Source organism: Bombina bombina, chromosome 1 (assembly GCF_027579735.1).
Source record: "Bombina bombina isolate aBomBom1 chromosome 1, aBomBom1.pri, whole genome shotgun sequence".
NCBI lineage: Eukaryota > Metazoa > Chordata > Amphibia > Anura > Bombinatoridae > Bombina > Bombina bombina.
Window position 1 is genome coordinate 1,529,859,479 of NC_069499.1, and position 17,410 is coordinate 1,529,876,888.

The 17,410-nt window shown below is 41.3% G+C and overlaps 1 protein-coding gene across 4 annotated transcripts in view; it reads right to left on the bottom strand.

The window, feature by feature from the left end:
* SPAG9 (sperm associated antigen 9) overlaps positions 1-17,410 on the bottom strand; it is an 828,940-nt gene that overhangs the window by 158,728 nt on the left and 652,802 nt on the right. For all 4 annotated transcript variants that reach the window (XM_053708414.1, XM_053708433.1, XM_053708441.1 and 1 more), the window contains one exon: positions 5,805-6,029. In XM_053708414.1, coding sequence (XP_053564389.1) covers positions 5,805-6,029 — 225 coding nt within the window. The remainder of the gene's footprint in view (positions 1-5,804; positions 6,030-17,410) is intronic.

Below are 17,410 nucleotides of genomic sequence, written 5' to 3' on the forward strand. Positions count from 1 at the left end.
CAAAACTTTCCAAGAAAGTAATTTAATGTCCAATGAATGCATGGGTTCAAAAGGAGGAGCTTGAAGAGCCCCCAGAACCAAATTCAAACTCCGAGGAGAAATTGACTTAATGACAGGTTTTATACGAACCAAAGCTTGTACAAAACAATGAATATCAGGAAGATTTGCAATCTTTCTGTGAAAAAGAACAGAAAGAGCAGAGATTTGTCCTTTCAAAGAACTTGCGGATAAACCTTTATCTAAACCATCCTGAAGAAACTGTAAAATTCTCGGAATTCTAAAAGAATGCCAAGAAAAATGATGAGAAAGACACCAATAAATATAAGTCTTCCAGACTCTATAATATATCTCTCTAGATACAGATTTACGAGCCTGTAACATAGTATTAATCACAGAGTCAGAGAAACCTCTTTGACCAAGAATCAAGCGTTCAATCTCCATACCTTTAAATTTAAGGATTTGAGATCCTGATGGAAAAAAGGACCTTGCGACAGAAGGTCTGGTCTTAGCGGAAGAGTCCACGGATGGCAAGAGGCCATCCGGACAAGATCCGCATACCAAAACCTGTGAGGCCATGCCGGAGCTACCAGCAGAACAAACGAGCATTCCTTCAGAATCTTGGAGATTACTCTTGGAAGAAGAACTAGAGGCGGAAAGATATAGGCAGGATGATACTTCCAAGGAAGTGATAATGCATCCACTGCTTCCGCCTGAGGATCCCGGGATCTGGACAGATACCTGGGAAGTTTCTTGTTTAGATGAGACGCCATCAGATCTATTTCTGGAAGCTCCCACATTTGAACAATCTGAAGAAATACCTCTGGGTGAAGAGACCATTCGCCCGGATGCAACGTTTGGCGACTGAGATAATCCGCTTCCCAATTGTCTATACCTGGGATATGAACCGCAGAGATTAGACAGGAGCTGGATTCCGCCCAAACCAGAATTCGAGATACTTCTTTCATAGCCAGAGGACTGTGAGTCCCTCCTTGATGATTGATGTATGCCACAGTTGTGACATTGTCTGTCTGAAAACAAATGAACGATTTTCTCTTCAGAAGAGGCCAAGACTGAAGAGCTCTGAAAATTGCACGGAGTTCCAAAATATTGATCGGTAATCTCACCTCCTGAGATTCCCAAACTCCTTGTGCCGTCAGAGATCCCCACACAGCTCCCCAACCTGTAAGACTTGCATCTGTTGAAATTACAGTCCAGGTCGGAAGAACAAAAGAAGCCCCCTGAATTAAACGATGGTGATCTGTCCACCACGTTAGAGAGTGTCGTACAATCGGTTTTAAAGATATTGAGATATCTTTGTGTAATCCCTGCACCATTGATTCAGCATACAGAGCTGAAGAGGTCGCATGTGAAAACGAGCAAAGGGGATCGCGTCCGATGCAGCAGTCATAAGACCTAGAATTTCCATGCATAAGGCTACCGAAGGGAATGATTGTGACTGAAGGTTTCGACAAGCTGAAATCAATTTTAGACGTCTCTTGTCTGTCAAAGACAGAGTCATGGACACTGAATCTATCTGGAAACCCAGAAAGGTTACCCTTGTCTGAGGAATCAATGAACTTTTTAGTGAATTGATCCTCCAACCATGATCTTGAAGAAAGAACACAAGTCGATTTGTATGAGATTCTGCTAAATGTAAAGACTGAGCAAGTACCAAGATATTGTCCAAATAAGGAAATACCACAATACCCTGTTCTCTGATTACAGACAGAAGGGCATCGAGAACCTTTGTAAAAATTCTTGGAGCTGTAGCTAGGCCAAACGGCAGAGCCACAAACTGGTAATGCTTGTCCAGAAAAGAGAATCTCAGGAACTGATAATGATCTGGATGAATCGGAATATGCAGATATGCATCCTGTAAATCTATTGTGGACATATAATGCCCTTGCTGAACAAAAGGCAAGATAGTCCTTACAGTTACCATTTTGAACGTTGGTATCCTTAAATAACGATTCAATATTTTTAGATCCAGAACTGGTCTGAAGGAATTCTCCTTCTTTGGTACAATGAAGAGATTCAAATAAAACCCCAGCCCCTGTTCCAGAACTGGAACTGGCATAATTACTCCAGCCAACTCTAGATCGGAAACACATTTCAGAAATGCTTGAGCTTTCACTGGATTTACTGGGACACGGGAAAGAAAAAATCTCTTTGCAGGAGGTCTCATCTTGAAACCAATTCTGTACCCTTCTGAAACAATGTTCTGAATCCAAAGATTGTGAACAGAATTGATCCAAATTTCTTTGAAAAAACGTAACCTGCCCCCTACCAGCTGAGCTGGAATGAGGGCCGCACCTTCATGTGGACTTAGAAGCTGGCTTTGCTTTTCTAGAAGGCTTGGATTTATTCCAGACTGGAGATGGTTTCCAAACTGAAACTGCTCCTGAGGATGAAGGATCAGGTTTTTGTTCTTTGTTGAAACGAAAGGAACGAAAACGATTATTAGCCCTGTTTTTACCCTTAGATTTTTTATCCTGTGGTAAAAAAGTTCCTTTCCCACCAGTAACAGTTGAGATAATAGAATCCAACTGAGAACCAAATAATTTGTTACCCTGGAAAGAAATGGAAAGTAGAGTCGATTTAGAAGACATATCAGCATTCCAAGTTTTAAGCCATAAAGCTCTTCTAGCTATAGCTAGAGACACAAACCTGACATCAACTCTGATAATATCAAAAATGGCATCACAGATAAAATTATTAGTATGTTGAAGAAGAATAATAATATTATGAGAATCATGATCTGTTACTTGTTGCGCTAAAGTTTCCAACCAAAAAGTTGAAGCTGCAGCAACATCAGCCAATGATATAGCAGGTCTAAGAAGATTACCTGAACACAGATAAGCTATTCTTAGAAAGGATTCAATTTTCCTATCTAAAGGATCCTTAAACGAAGTACCATCTGACGTAGGAATAGTAGTACGTTTAGCAAGGGTAGAAATAGCCCCATCAACTTTAGGGATTTTGTCCCAAAATTCTAATCTGTCAGACGGCACAGGATATAATTGCTTAAAACGTTTAGAAGGAGTAAATGAATTACCCAAATTATTCCATTCTCTGGAAATTACTTCAGAAATAGCACCAGGAACAGGAAAAACTTCTGGAATAACCACAGGAGATTTAAAGACCTTATCTAAACGTTTAGATTTAGTATCAAGAGGACCAGAATCCTCAATTTCTAAAGGAATTAGTACTTCTTTAAGTAAAGAACAAATAAATATGAAGATTTATCAGCATCAACCTCTGAGACAGAATCCTCTGAACCAGAAGAGTCATTAGAATCAGAATGATGATGTTCATTTAAAAATTCATCTGTATAAAGAGAAGTTTTAAAATATTTTTTATGTTTACTAGAAGGAGGAATAACAGACATAGCCTTCTTGATGGATTCAGAAACAAAATCTCTTATGTTATCAGGAACATTCTGAACATTAGATGTTGATGGAACTGCAACAGGTAATGGTACATTACTAAAGGAAATATTATCTGCATTAACAAGTTTGTCATGACAATTAATACAAACAACAGCTGGAGGAACAGCTACCAAAAGTTTACAGCAGATACACTTAGCTTTGGTAGTTCCAGCACCAGACAGCGATTTTCCTGAAGTATCTTCTGACTCAGATGCAACGTGAGACATCTTGCAATATGTAAGAGAAAAAACAACATATAAAGCAAAATTGATCAAATTCCTTAAATGACAGTTTCAGGAATGGGAAAAAATGCCAAGGAACAAGCTTCTAGCAACCAGAAGCAAAGAAAAATGAGACTTAAATAATGTGGAGACAAAAGCGACGCCCATATTTTTTTTAGCGCCAAATAAGACGCCCACATTATTTGGCGCCTAAATGCTTTTGGCACCAAAAATGATGCCACGTCCGGAACGCCGACATTTTTGGCGCAAAAGAACGTAAAAAATGATGCAACTTCCGGCGACACGTATGACGCCGGAAACAGAAAAGATTTTTTGCGCCAAGAAAGTCCGCGCCAAGAATGAAGCAATAAAATGAAGCATTTTCAGCCCCCGCGAGCCTAACAGCCCACAGGGAAAAAAGTCAAATTTTTAAGGTAAGAAAAATAATTGATTCAAGTGCATTATCCCAAATATGAAACTGACTGACTGAAAATAAGGAATGTTGAACATCCTGAGTCAAGGCAAATAAATGTTTGAATACATATATTTAGAACTTTATAAACAAAGTGCCCAACCATAGCTTAGAGTGTCACAGAAAATAAGACTTACTTACCCCAGGACACTCATCTACATGTTTGTAGAAAGCCAAACCAGTACTGAAACGAAAATCAGCAGAGGTAATGGTATATATATAAGAGTATATCGTCGATCTGAAAAGGGAGGTAAGAGATGAATCTCTACGACCGATAACAGAGAACCTATGAAATAGACCCCGTAGAAGGAGATCATTGAATTCAAACAGGCAATACTCTCCTCACATCCCTCTGACATTCACTGCACGCTGAGAGGAAAACCGGGCTCCAACCTGCTGCGGAGCGCATATCAACGTAGAATCTAGCACAAACTTACTTCACCACCTCCATAGGAGGCAAAGTTTGTAAAACTGATTTGTGGGTGTGGTGAGGGGTGTATTTGTAGGCATTTTGAGGTTTGGGAAACTTTGCCCCTCCTGGTAGGAATGTATATCCCATACGTCACTAGCTCATGGACTCTTGCTAATTACATGAAAGAAAAGTAAAATTTTTAAGTTTAGCTACCAAATATTATAATTTATTTAGTATCTAGAGCAGAGCTGTGAATAAACATATCCTTGCACTTCAATAGCTTTCTCCGCCCACCTACTGCTAGATCTTATGTTAAAAAAAAATACGGATGCATTCATTATCCTTATTGTGTGCAAACAACAAGACAAACAACAAGACATGAAAATAAGTTAGGATAAGGGCATTTCTACTAATGAATCACAATGTATGTCTTTGATGGTATATCATAGCAGACATGAACTGTTACCCCCCTATATGCCCAAATCTATAGGCAGGTAAAAATAAGGATGCAAATAAGCATCACTACCAGACTGAGCCTTCATCCTCTGAGGAAACAAAGATTTTATATGGAAGATTAACCACACACTGCTTTTTTTCTTGCTAATATTTTTACTTATTATTAGCAAATGCGCTTTAGTAAAAGTACAATTAGACCAATGAATGTAACAGACAAATGGAAGAAACACACTAATTTTAATACCATGTGTTCTTGAAAAAAACTAAGGAGCACAATGTAGCAGATTGTAAATCACTTTCAAAATGAATGGAACATTTTGTTAACATTTAAATGGATATGAAACACAAAATTTTAATTTCATGATTCTAATAGACAATCCAATTTACTTCTATTATCACATTTGCTGTATTTTCTTGCTATCCTTTGATAAAGGAAAAACAATTCCCAACTGAGAGCTAGCTGAATGAACCACTAAAAAGGAGGCAAATATGTGCAGCCACCAATTGGGTAACATAAGTAAATTGAAATGTTTAAAATTGCATGCACTAACTGAATAAAGAAGAAAAAATATGGGTTTCAAGTACCTTTAATCTTAGCAGAGGGCTAAGTAGAGGCAAAAACATGTTCAGAAATTTATCTGGTTTATCTGTAGTACAAAAAACATTTAAATCCATAGGGGACATATTGCTTACTATAATAATAAGATGTTTCAAACCTTCTGCAGAAACATTATATGCTTATAAAACTTCAATAATAAATGTGGGATAAAAGGTTTGCTTATAAATGTTTCTGTCGCTGCTTCATCAGAATATACCTGGCTTGGGCGCTTCTTCTGATGAAACCATTTTAGATGCTTGCATTAGGGAGACGTCCACATCATCCGCTGAAGGGCAGCCGCCTACTTTTACACTTCCTGCAACATTATCTGATACAGATGAGCTACTGCTAATGAGACTTTCAGATAAAGATTTATCAGCATGGCATGCTTCTGATTCTTGTTTGGATGTTTCACCTGCAGGATAATCTGTTTCCATAGCACCTAAAATAAAAATTAAATATAGAAAAAAATGTTGAATGAATATACGTACTAATCATACAAGTCTCTTTCACTTTTCCATAGATTATTGTTTGTGTCGAGGATTGAAGGGGATCTTTCTATGATTCTAAAACAGACCTAAAACTTGCTTACCCCTTTTCTACATTAAAATTAGTACTAGAATAGTTGTAATGACCTCTAGAGGTGAACGACTATTATACTACAAATGAGGTAGGCAATGTCAACCCTCAGGTGTCATTAAAATAACAGTATTTAAAGGATCATCAAATACATCATATCTCAAGGAAGTATACATTTATATTTTGAGATACTCAAGGTTCAGATAATATACATTTTTCATAAAAAAACCCAAAAAACAAGAGTAAGTCTCCCAACTAAGCACTTACAGTGTTGCCACGCAAGTGCACTATGTTTCCTCAGACCTTTATAAGATTGTGAAACTGCAGCAACTTGAGTACTCTGAAGTAAATCAACAGCCAGGAACGGCCCCTTCTGGTTGGTGGAACTGCTCTCATTTGATTGTAATCAAGGTGGATAAAACATTTTTTTTTTTATTTAAAAATGAGATTGTTTTAAATTTAAATCAGATGATTTTTAAAATTTAAATATGATTTTATAAAATAAAATGCTATTTTAAAAAAACCCTTTAGCTTTCTATTTAAGATACATTATATTCCGAAGGTTATTCATCCTGAAATAAGGATTCGTTTTAATTATGGAACATAAGGCTATATATTCATTGCTATAAATGTTTATTTTATTTTCCTTTGGTAAAATAATTCCCATAATCCATTCACATTCTCTCTCTCTAGAAGACATTATTACATCCTTGTTTTTGTAGTTCTCACATTGTAAATATGTGTCTGCAGAAATAACATAAAACAGCAAATGCACTGCTAGGAGCTAACTGAACACATTGGATAAGCAAGTGACAAGATATAAGAAAATGTATGCTTACCTGATAAATTTTGTTTTCTTTTTAGTCCACAGATCATCTTCATTACTTATGGGATATTCACCTCCTAGTCTGCAGGAGGAGGCAAAGAGCACCACAGCAGAGCTGTTAAATAGCTCCTCCCTTCCCTCCCACTCCAGTCATTCGACCGAAGTTAGGAAGAGAAAGGAAAAACCAAGGTGCAGAGGTGTCTGAAGTTTACAAAAATTAACAAGCTGTCTTAAAAGAACAGGGCGGGCCGTGGACTCATCTCGTCTAAAAAGAAACAAATGTATCAGGTAATCATAAATTTTCTTTTTAAAGACACAATGAGTCCATGGATCATCTTCATTACTTATGGGATACAATACCCAACCTAGAGTACAAAGATAAGGGAGGGACAAGACAGGGAACCTAAACGGAAGGCACCACTGCTTGAAGAACCTTTCTCCCAAAAGCAGCCTCAGCCGAGGCAAAGGTATCAAATTTAGAAAATTTAGAAAAAGTGTGAAGAGAGGACCAAGTTGCAGCCTTCCAAATCAGTTCTACAAAAGCTTCATTTTTGAATGCCCATGAGGAAGCAACAGCCCTAGTGGAATGAGCTGTAACCCTGCCGGGAGGCTGCTGTCCAGCAGCCTCATATGCAAAACGGATGATACTCTTCAGCCAAAAAGAAAGAGAGGTAGACGTAGCTTTCTGACCCTTACGTTTTCCAGAAAAAAAATTACGAACAAAGAAGAAGACTGACAAAAGTCCTTGTAAGCAGAAGACGTTCCTTCTGAGGAGGATTAGGACACAAGGAAGGAACAACAATCTCCTGATTAATGTTCCTATCAGGAACAACCTTAGGAAGAAAACCTAATTTAGTATGTAAAACTACCTTATCTGAATGAAAAATAAGATAAGGCGAAGTGTATTGCAACGCAGAGAGCTCAGACACTCTACAAGCTGAAAAAATAGCAACAAGAAATAAAACTTTCCAAGATAACAACTTAATATCTAAGGAATGCATAGGCTCAAACTGAGCCCCTTGAAGAACTTTGAGAACTAAATTCAAACTCCATGGAGGAGTAACTGGTTTGAACACAGGCCTGATCCTAACCAAGGCCTGACAAAAAGATTGCACATCTGGGAAATCTGCCAGACTTTGTGTAACAAAATAGATAAGGCAGAGATTTGACCCTTTAGGGAACTTGTTGACAAAACCCTTCTCCAAACCTTCTTGGAGAAAAGATACAATTCTAGGAATCCTAACTCTACTCCATGAGTAGCCCTTACAGATATTTACATCATATCTTATGGTAAATCTTTCTAGTGAAAGGCTTACGAGCCTGAATCATGGTCTCTATGACCGAATCAGAAAAAACCCTGCTTGGATAAAATTAAGCGTTCAATCTCCAAGCAGTCAGCTTCAGAGAAACTAGATTTGGGTGAAGGAAGGGTCCTTGAATTAGAAGGTCCTCCCTTCAACGGAAGTCTCCAAGGTGGCAGAGATGACATGTCCACCAGATCTGCATACCAAATCCTGTGAGGCCAAGCAGGGGCAATGAGGATCACTGATGCCTTCTCCTGTTTGATTCGAGCAATGACCCGAGGAAGAAGAGCAAACGGGGGAAACAGGTATGCTAGGCTGAAGGACCAAGGAACTGCCAGAGCATCTATCAGTTCCGCCTGGGGATCCCTGGACCTCGACCCGTATCTAGGGAGTTTGACATTCTGACGAGATGCCATGGAGTTCCCACTCTCCCGGATGAAAAGTCTGCCTGCTCAGAAAATTCGCCTCCCAGTTGTCCACTCCTGGAATGTGGAATGCTGACAGATGGCAAGAATGGGCCTCCGCCCACCGGATTATCTTGGCTACCTCGGTCATCACCAAGGAACTCCTCGCTCCACCCTGATGATTGATGTAGGCCACTGACGTTATGTTGTCCAACTGGAATCTGATAAACTGAGCCGAAGCCAACTGAGGCCAGGCCAGAAGAGCAATGGAGATCGCTCTTAGTTCCAGAATGTTTATAGGAAAAACAGACTCCGCCTGAGTCCATACTCCCTGAGCCTTTAGGATACCCCAGACAGCTCCCCACCCTAGAAGGCTGGCGTCTGTTGTCACAATCACCCAAGACGGTCTGCGAAAGCAGGTTCCCTGGGATAGATGATCCAGAGACAACCACCATAGAAGAGAGTCCCTCGTTTCCTGGTCCAGAGTTATTCGAGGAGACAAGTCTGCATAATCTCCATTCCACTGCCTGAGCATGTTTAACTGCAGAGGCCTGAGGTGGAACCGAGCAAACGGGATGATGTCCATTGCCGCCACCATCAGTCCGATTACTTCTATGCACTGAGCCACTGACGGCCGAGGAGTGGACTGAAGGGTTCGACAGGTATCTAGAATCTTTGATTTTCTGACCTCTGTCAGAAAAACCCTCATAGATATAGAATCGATTAGAGTTCCCAAGAAAGTCACCTTTGTCTTCGGGATTAAGGAACTCTTTTCCAGATTTACCTTCCATCCGAGAGTTCTCAGAAAGGATAGTACGACGTCGGTATGAGACCTTGCTTGTTGACAAGATGGCGCCTGGATTAGAATATTGTCCAGATAAGGTGCCACCTCAATGTCCCACGGTCTTAGAACCGCCAGCAGAGACCCCAGAACCCTTGTGAAAATTCTGGGAGCCGTGGCCAAACCGAAAGGAAGAGCCACAAACTGAAAATGTTTGTCCAGAAAGGCAAACCTCAGGAACCTGTGATGATCTCTGTGGATCGGAACATGTAGATATGCATCCTTTAAATCCACTGTCATCATAAATTGACCCTCCTGGATCAATGGAAGAATGGTACGAATAGTTTCCATCTTGAATGATGGAACTCTGAGAAAACTTGTTTAGACTCTTGAGGTCTAAAAGTTCCCTCCTTTTTGGGAACTACAAACAGATATGAATAAAAACCGTGCCCCTGTTCCTGTACTGGAACGGGAATAATCACTCCCAGGGAGGAGAGGTCTCTTACACAATGTAAGAATGCCTCTTTTTTTTATCTGGTTTGCAGATAATCTTGAAAGAAGAAATCTTCCTCGGGGAGGAAAATTTTTGAACTCCAGTTTGTATCTTTGAGACTATTTCTATTGCCCAGGGATCCTGAACGTCCCGAAACCCAAGCCTGAACAAAGAATGAAAGTCTGCCCCCTACCAGATCCGGTCCCGGATCGGGGCATGTTGTTCATGCTGTTTTAGTTTCAGCAGCAGGTTTCTTGGATTGCTTACCCTTGTTCCAAGACTGGTTGGGTCTCCAAGTAGGCTTAGATTGTTCTGGTTTAGAGGAGGAAGAGAAAGAATTTCCCTTGAAATTTTGAAAGGAACAAAAATTACTCTGTTGTCCTTTGTTTGTTTCTCTTATTCTGAGGAAGGAGATGACCCTTACCTCCAGTGATATCATAGATCATTTCTGTCAGACCAGCTCCAAACAAGGTCTTCTCCTTGTAAGGAATCGCTAGAAGCTTAGACTTAGATGACATGTCCGCAGAACAAGGTTTTAACCATAAGGCTCTGCGGGCTAGGATGGAGAACCCCGAACTCTTGGCTGCCAATTTAGTAATTTGCAGGGAAGCATCCGTAATAAAAGCATTAGCTAACTTCAGAGCTTTAATCCTATCTTGGATCTCCTCTAAGGAAGTCTCAGACTTGAGAGACTCAGACAGAGCATCAAACCAATAAGCTGCTGCACGAGTGACAGTAGCAATGCACGCAGCTGGCTGCAATAGCAGACCTTGGTGAACATAAATCTTTTTAAGTAGACCCTCCAACTTCTTGTCCATGGGGTCTTTAAAAGCACAACTATCCTCAATGGGAATAGTAGTTCGCTTGACTAAGGTGGAAATAGCCCCTTCCACCTTAGGAACCGTTTGCCAAGCTTCCCTGACAGCGTCAGCTATAGGAAACATCTTTTTGAAAATAGGAGAAGGAGAGAAGGGAATACCTGGTCTCTCCCATTCCTTAGAAACAATCTCCGAAGCTCGCTTAGGCACCGGGAAAACATCTGAGTAAGAAGGAACTTCGAAATATCTGTCCAATTTACTCAACTTCGCAGGAGCGACCACTACTGTAGAATCACAGTAGTCTAAAGTAACCAAAACCTCCCTGAGTAACAGGCGGAGGTGTTCTAGTTTAAACCTAAAAGAGACAACCTCTGAATCAGTCAAAAGCAATGAACCCGAGTCTGAAATTTTGCCTTCTGATAGAACCTCTATACCCTCCATCTCAGTTCCCTGGGAGGGTACATCCGAGATTGCCACCATGGAATCAGAAACCTCAGTGACCACATGGTTGTCTTTCCTCTTACGTTTGCCTTGTAGCATAGGAAAAGCAGACAACGCATCAGAAATCGTGGAAGACATAAGCGCAGCTATGTCTTTTAAATTAACTCCAGCAGGAGAGTAGAAGTACAGGGCACTGCTTGAGCGGGCGTTAAAGTTTGGGATGCTTGGGGAGAAAGCTGCGGCATACTCTGATTCTCGTCAGAAGCATCCGCTTTAGAAAAATCTTGATCATAAATTTTTTTTTCTCTATAACTTAAAGCCCTCTCAATACACGTGGGACAAAAAGGAATTGGTGGTTCCACATTGGCATCCAAACACATGGAGCACGTAACATTTTCCACGACTCCAATGTCCATACTGATTACAATAAAATGACAATGTAATAAAAAATTTAACCTTCACACAAAAAAAATTACAAAAAAATGTTACTGTAACTTTAAAATTTAAAAGGAAACTTTCTTACTTGCAGGAAGAAAAAATGTCTCCCAAATCAAACTTCTAAGTAACTTCAAATATCTTAATAAAGTAAACGCTACTGTAGCTTTAAATTTTAAAACGTCCACTATTTTACTGCTGACAAGTAAAAAGACATTCTCAGGAAAATGAATAAAGTTCAGACCCTCCTGTACTTGTGCTGTCTCCAATAAAACTCTCTAACATAAAGAGTTAATGTCCCAACATAAAGCGTCCCATGCTTCTGAGCCTTATGTGAATGCCTCATTTAAAGTGCCCACTTTTCTCTGTCTTTTTCTGTTTGTTTCTCTGCAGAATAAAGAAAAAGTCAGCACTTACCTTAATGCTGTCCGACAGCAAGACAGTCCAGCAGGTTTAAGAGGTCCTCTCCCTCCCATAGCCCTGTGGAAGATGATGAAGCCTGAGTTAACAATTGCTTAGGCTATCAGGATTAGGGCAGCATAAATATATGGAAGGCGCAGTGAGAAGTCCCACCAGTTCCCATTGCTTTAAAGTCACCAAAAGCTCTACTGAAGAGACTGATCTGGACTATGGCTATACCCTAGAACAAAGCAGCACAATCTTGAACTACTTTAAAAATAAAACACTCTTGATTGAAGAATCTAATCTAACACTTCACTTTACCTCTTCCTATCACTAACGTAAGCAAAGAGAATGAATGGGGTGGGAGGGAAGGGAGGAGCTATTTAAAAGCTCTGCTGTGGTGCTCTTTGCCTCCTCCTGCTGACCAGGAGGTGAATATCCCATAAATAATGAAGATGATCCATGGACTCATCTTGTCTTTAAAAAGAAATATATATATAAAAACATAATTTATGCTTACCTGATAAATTTATTTCTCTTGTAGTGTATCCAGTCCACGGATCATCCATTACTTATGGGATATTCTCCTTCCCAACAGGAAGTTGCAAGAGGATCACCCACAGCAGAGCTGCTATATAGCTCCTCCCCTAACTGTCATATCCAGTCATTCGACCGAAAACAAACAGAGAAAGGAGAAACCATAGGGTGCAGTGGTGATTGTAGTTTAATTAAAATTTAGACCTGCCTTAAAAGGACAGGGTGGGCCGTGGACTGGATACACTACAAGAGAAATAAATTTATCAGGTAAGCATAAATTATGTTTTCTCTTGTTAAGTGTATCCAGTCCACGGATCATCCATTACTTATGGGATACCAATACCAAAGCTAAAGTACACGGATGATGGGAGGGACAAGGCAGGATTAAGCGGAAGGAACCACTGCCTGAAGAACCTTTCTCCCAAAAACAGCCTCCGAAGAAGCAAAAGTATCAAATTTGGAAAAAGTGTGAAGCGAAGACCAAGTCGCGGCCTTGCAAATCTGTTCAACAGAGGCCTCATTTTTAAAGGCCCAGGTGGAAGCCACAGCTCTAGTGGAATGAGATGTAATCCTTTCAGGGGGCTGCTGTCCAGCAGTCTCATAGGCTAGGCGTATTATGCTCCGAAGCCAAAAGGAAAGAGAGGTTGCCGAAGCTTTTTGACCTCTCCTCTGTCCAGAGTAAACGACAAACAGGGTAGATGTTTGACGAAAATCTTTAGTAGCTTGTAAGTAAAACTTCAAGGCACGGACTACGTCCAGATTATGTAAAAGACGTTCCTTCTTTGAAGAAGGATTAGGACACAATGATGGAACAACAATCTCTTGATTGATATTCTTGTTAGAAACCACCTTAGGTAAAAACCCAGGTTTGGTACGCAGGACTACCTTATCTGCATGAAAAATCATATAAGGAGAATCACATTGTAAGGCAGATAGCTCAGGGACTCTCCGAGCCGAGGAAATAGCCATCAAAAACAGAACTTTCCAAGATAAAAGTTTAATATCAATGGAATGAAGGGGTTCAAACGGAACTCCTTGAAGAACTTTAAGAACCAAGTTTAATCTCCACGGGGGAGCAACAGGTTTAAACACAGGCTTAATTCTAACCAAAGCCTGGCAAAATGCCTGGACGTCTGGAACCTCTGCCAGATGCTTGTGCAAAAGAATAGACATAGCAGAAATCTGTCTCTTTAAGGAACTAGCTGATAATCCTTTGTCCAAGCCCTCTTGGAGAAAAGACAATATTCTAGGAATCCTAACCTTACTCCATGAGTAATTCTTGGATTCACACCAATAAAGATATTTACTCCATATCTTGTGGTAGATTTTCCTGGTAACAGGCTTTCGTGCCTGTATTAAAGTATCAATGACTGACTCGGAGAAGCCACGCTTTGATAGAATCAAGCGTTCAATCTCCATGCAGTCAGTCTCAGAGAAATTAGATTTGGATGATTGAAAGGACCTTGTATCAGAAGGTCCTGTCTTAGAGGCAGAGTCCATAGTGGAAAGGATGACATGTCCACTAGGTCTGCATACCAAGTCCTGCGTGGCCACGCAGGTGCTATCAGAATCACTGATGTTCTCTCCTGTTTGATTTTGGTAATCAGTCGAGGGAGCAGAGGAAACGGTGGAAACACATAAGCCAGGTTGAAGAACCAAGGCGCTGCTAGAGCATCTATCAGCATTGCTTCTGGGTCCCTGGACCTGGATCCGTAACAAGGAAGCTTGGCGTTCTGGCGAGTCGCCATGAGATCCAACTCTGGTTTGCCCCAACGATGAATCAACTGAGCAAACACCTCCGGATGGAGTTCCCACTCCCCCGGATGGAAAGTCTGACGACTTAGAAAATCCGCCTCCCAGTTCTCCATGCCTGGGATATGGATTGCTGACAGGTGGCAAGAGTGGTACTCTGCCCAGCGAATTATTTTTGAGACTTCTAACATCGCTAGGGAACTCCTGGTTCCCCCTTGATGGTTGATGTAAGCCACAGTCGTGATGTTGTCCGACTGAAATCTGATGAACCTCAGTGTTGCTAACTGAGGCCAAGCCAGAAGAGCATTAAATATCGCTCTTAACTCCAGAATATTTATTGGAAGGAGTTTCTCCTCCTGAGTCCACTATCCCTGTGCCTTCAGGGAATTCCAGACTACACCCCAACCTAGAAGGCTGGCATCTGTTGTTACAATTGTCCAATCTGGCCTGCGAAAGGTCATACCCTTGGACAGGTGTACCCGAGACAACCACCAGAGAAGAGAATCTCTGGTCTCTTGATCCAGATTTAGCAGAGGGGACAAATCTGTGTAATCCCCATTCCACTGACTCAGCATGCATAATTGCAGTGGTCTGAGATGAAGGCGCGCAAATGGCACTATGTCCATTGCCGCTACCATTAAGCCGATTACCTCCATACACTGAGCTACCGAAGGGCGCGGAATGGAGTGAAGAACAAGGCAAGCATTTAGAAGTTTTGATAACCTGGAGTCCGTCAGGTAAATTTTCATTTCTACAGAATCTATAAGAGTCCCTAAGAAGTCCCTCTTTCACTTTCCACCCGTGCGACCTCAGAAATGCCAGAACTATCTCTGTATGAGACTTGGCAACTTGAAAGCTTGACGCCTGTATCAGGATGTCGTCTAGATACGGAGCCACAGCTATGCCTCGCGGTCTTAGAACCGCCAGAAGTGAGCCCAGAACCTTCGTAAAGATTCTCGGGGCTGCAGCCAACCCGAAGGGAAGAGCTACAAATTGGTAATGCCTGTCTAGAAAGGCAAACCTTAGAAACCGATGATGATCTTTGTGAATCGGTATGTGAAGGTAGGCATCCTTTAAGTCCACTGTGGTCATGTACTGACCTTCTTGGATCATGGGTAGGATGGTCCGAATAGTTTCCATTTTGAAAGATGGAACTCTGAGGAATTTGTTTAAGATCTTTAGATCCAAAATTGGTCTGAAGGTTCCCTCTTTTTTGGGAACCACAAATAGATTCGAACAAAAACCCTGTCCTTGTTCCGTCCGCGGAACTGGATGGATCACTCCCATAACTAGGAGGTCTTGCACACAGCGTAGGAATGCCTCTTTCTTTATCTGATTTGCAGATAGCCTTGAAAGATGAAATCTCCCTTGTGGAGGGGAAGCTTTGAAGTCCAGAATATATCCCTGAGATATGATCTCCAACGCCCAGGGATCCCGAACATCTCTTGCCTGGGCGAAGAGAGAAAGTCTGCCCCCTACTAGATCCGTCGCCGGATAGGGGGCCGTTCCTTCATGCTGTCTTAGAGGCAGCAGCAGGCTTTCTGGCCTGCTTGCCTTTGTTCCAGGACTGGTTAGGTTTCCAGGCCTGCTTAGATTGAGCAAAAGTTCCCTCTTGTTTTGAAGTGGAGGAAGTTGATGCTACACCTGCCTTGAAATTTCGAAAGGCACGAAAATTAGACTGTTTGGCCTTTGCTTTGGCCCTGTCCTGAGGAAGGGTGTGACCCTTACCTCCAGTAATGTCAGCAATAATTTCCTTCAAACCAGGCCCGAATAAGGTCTGCCCCTTGAAAGGAATGTTGAGTAATTTAGACTTCGAAGTCACGTCAGCTGACCAGGATTTAAGCCATAGCGCCCTACGCGCTTGGATGCCGAATCCGGAATTCTTAGCCGTTAGTTTAGTCAAATGAACAATGGCATCAGAAACAAATGAGTTAGCTAGCTTAAGTGTTCTAAGCTTGTCAATAATTTCAGTCAATGGAGCTGTATGGATGGCCTCTTCCAGGGCCTCAAACCAGAATGCCGCCGCGGCCGTGACAGGCGCAATGCATGCAAGGGGCTGTAAAATAAAACCTTGTTGAATAAACATTTTCTTAAGGTAACCCTCCAATTTTTTATCCATTGGATCTGAAAAAGCACAACTGTCCTCAACCGGGATAGTAGTACACTTTGCTAAAGTAGAAACTGCTCCCTCCACCTTAGGGACCGTCTGCCATAAGTCCCGTGTAGTGGCGTCTATTGGAAACATTTTTCTAAATATAGGAGGTGGGGAAAAAGGCAAACCCGGTCTATCCCACTCCTTGCTAATAATTTCTGTAAGCCTTTTAGGTATAGGAAAAACATCAGTACACACCGGTACCGCATAGTATTTATCCAGCCTACACAATTTCTCTGGTACTGCAACTGTGTTACAGTCATTCAGAGCAGCTAATACCTCCCCAAGCAACACACAGAGGTTCTCAAGCTTAGATTTAAAGTTAGAAATCTCTGAATCAGGTTTCCCCCGAATCAGAGATGTCACCCACAGACTGAAGCTCTCCTTCCTCATGATCTGCATATTGTGACGCAGTATCAGACATGGCCCTTACAGCATCTGCACGCTCTGTATTTCTCCTAACCCCAGAGCAATCGCGCTTGCCTCTTAATTCAGGCAACCTGGATAATACCTCTGACAGGGTATTATTCATGATTGCAGCCATGTCCTGCAAGGTAATTGGCGCCATATTAGCGTGCATCCCCTGAGCGGGAGGCGAAGGGTCTGACACGCGGGGAGAGTTAGTCGGCATAACTTCCCCCTCGTCAGAATATTCTGGTGATATTTCTTTTATAGTTAAAGACTGATCTTTACTGTTTAAGGTGAAATCAATACATTTAGTACACATTCTCCTATGGGGCTCCACCATGGCTTTCAAACATAATGAACAAGTAGTTTCCTCTGTGTCAGACATGTTTAAACAGACTAGCAATGAGACTAGCAAGCTTGGAAAACACTTTAAACAAGTTTACAAGCAAAAAAAAAACGTTACTGCACCTTTAAGAAACACAGATTTTGTC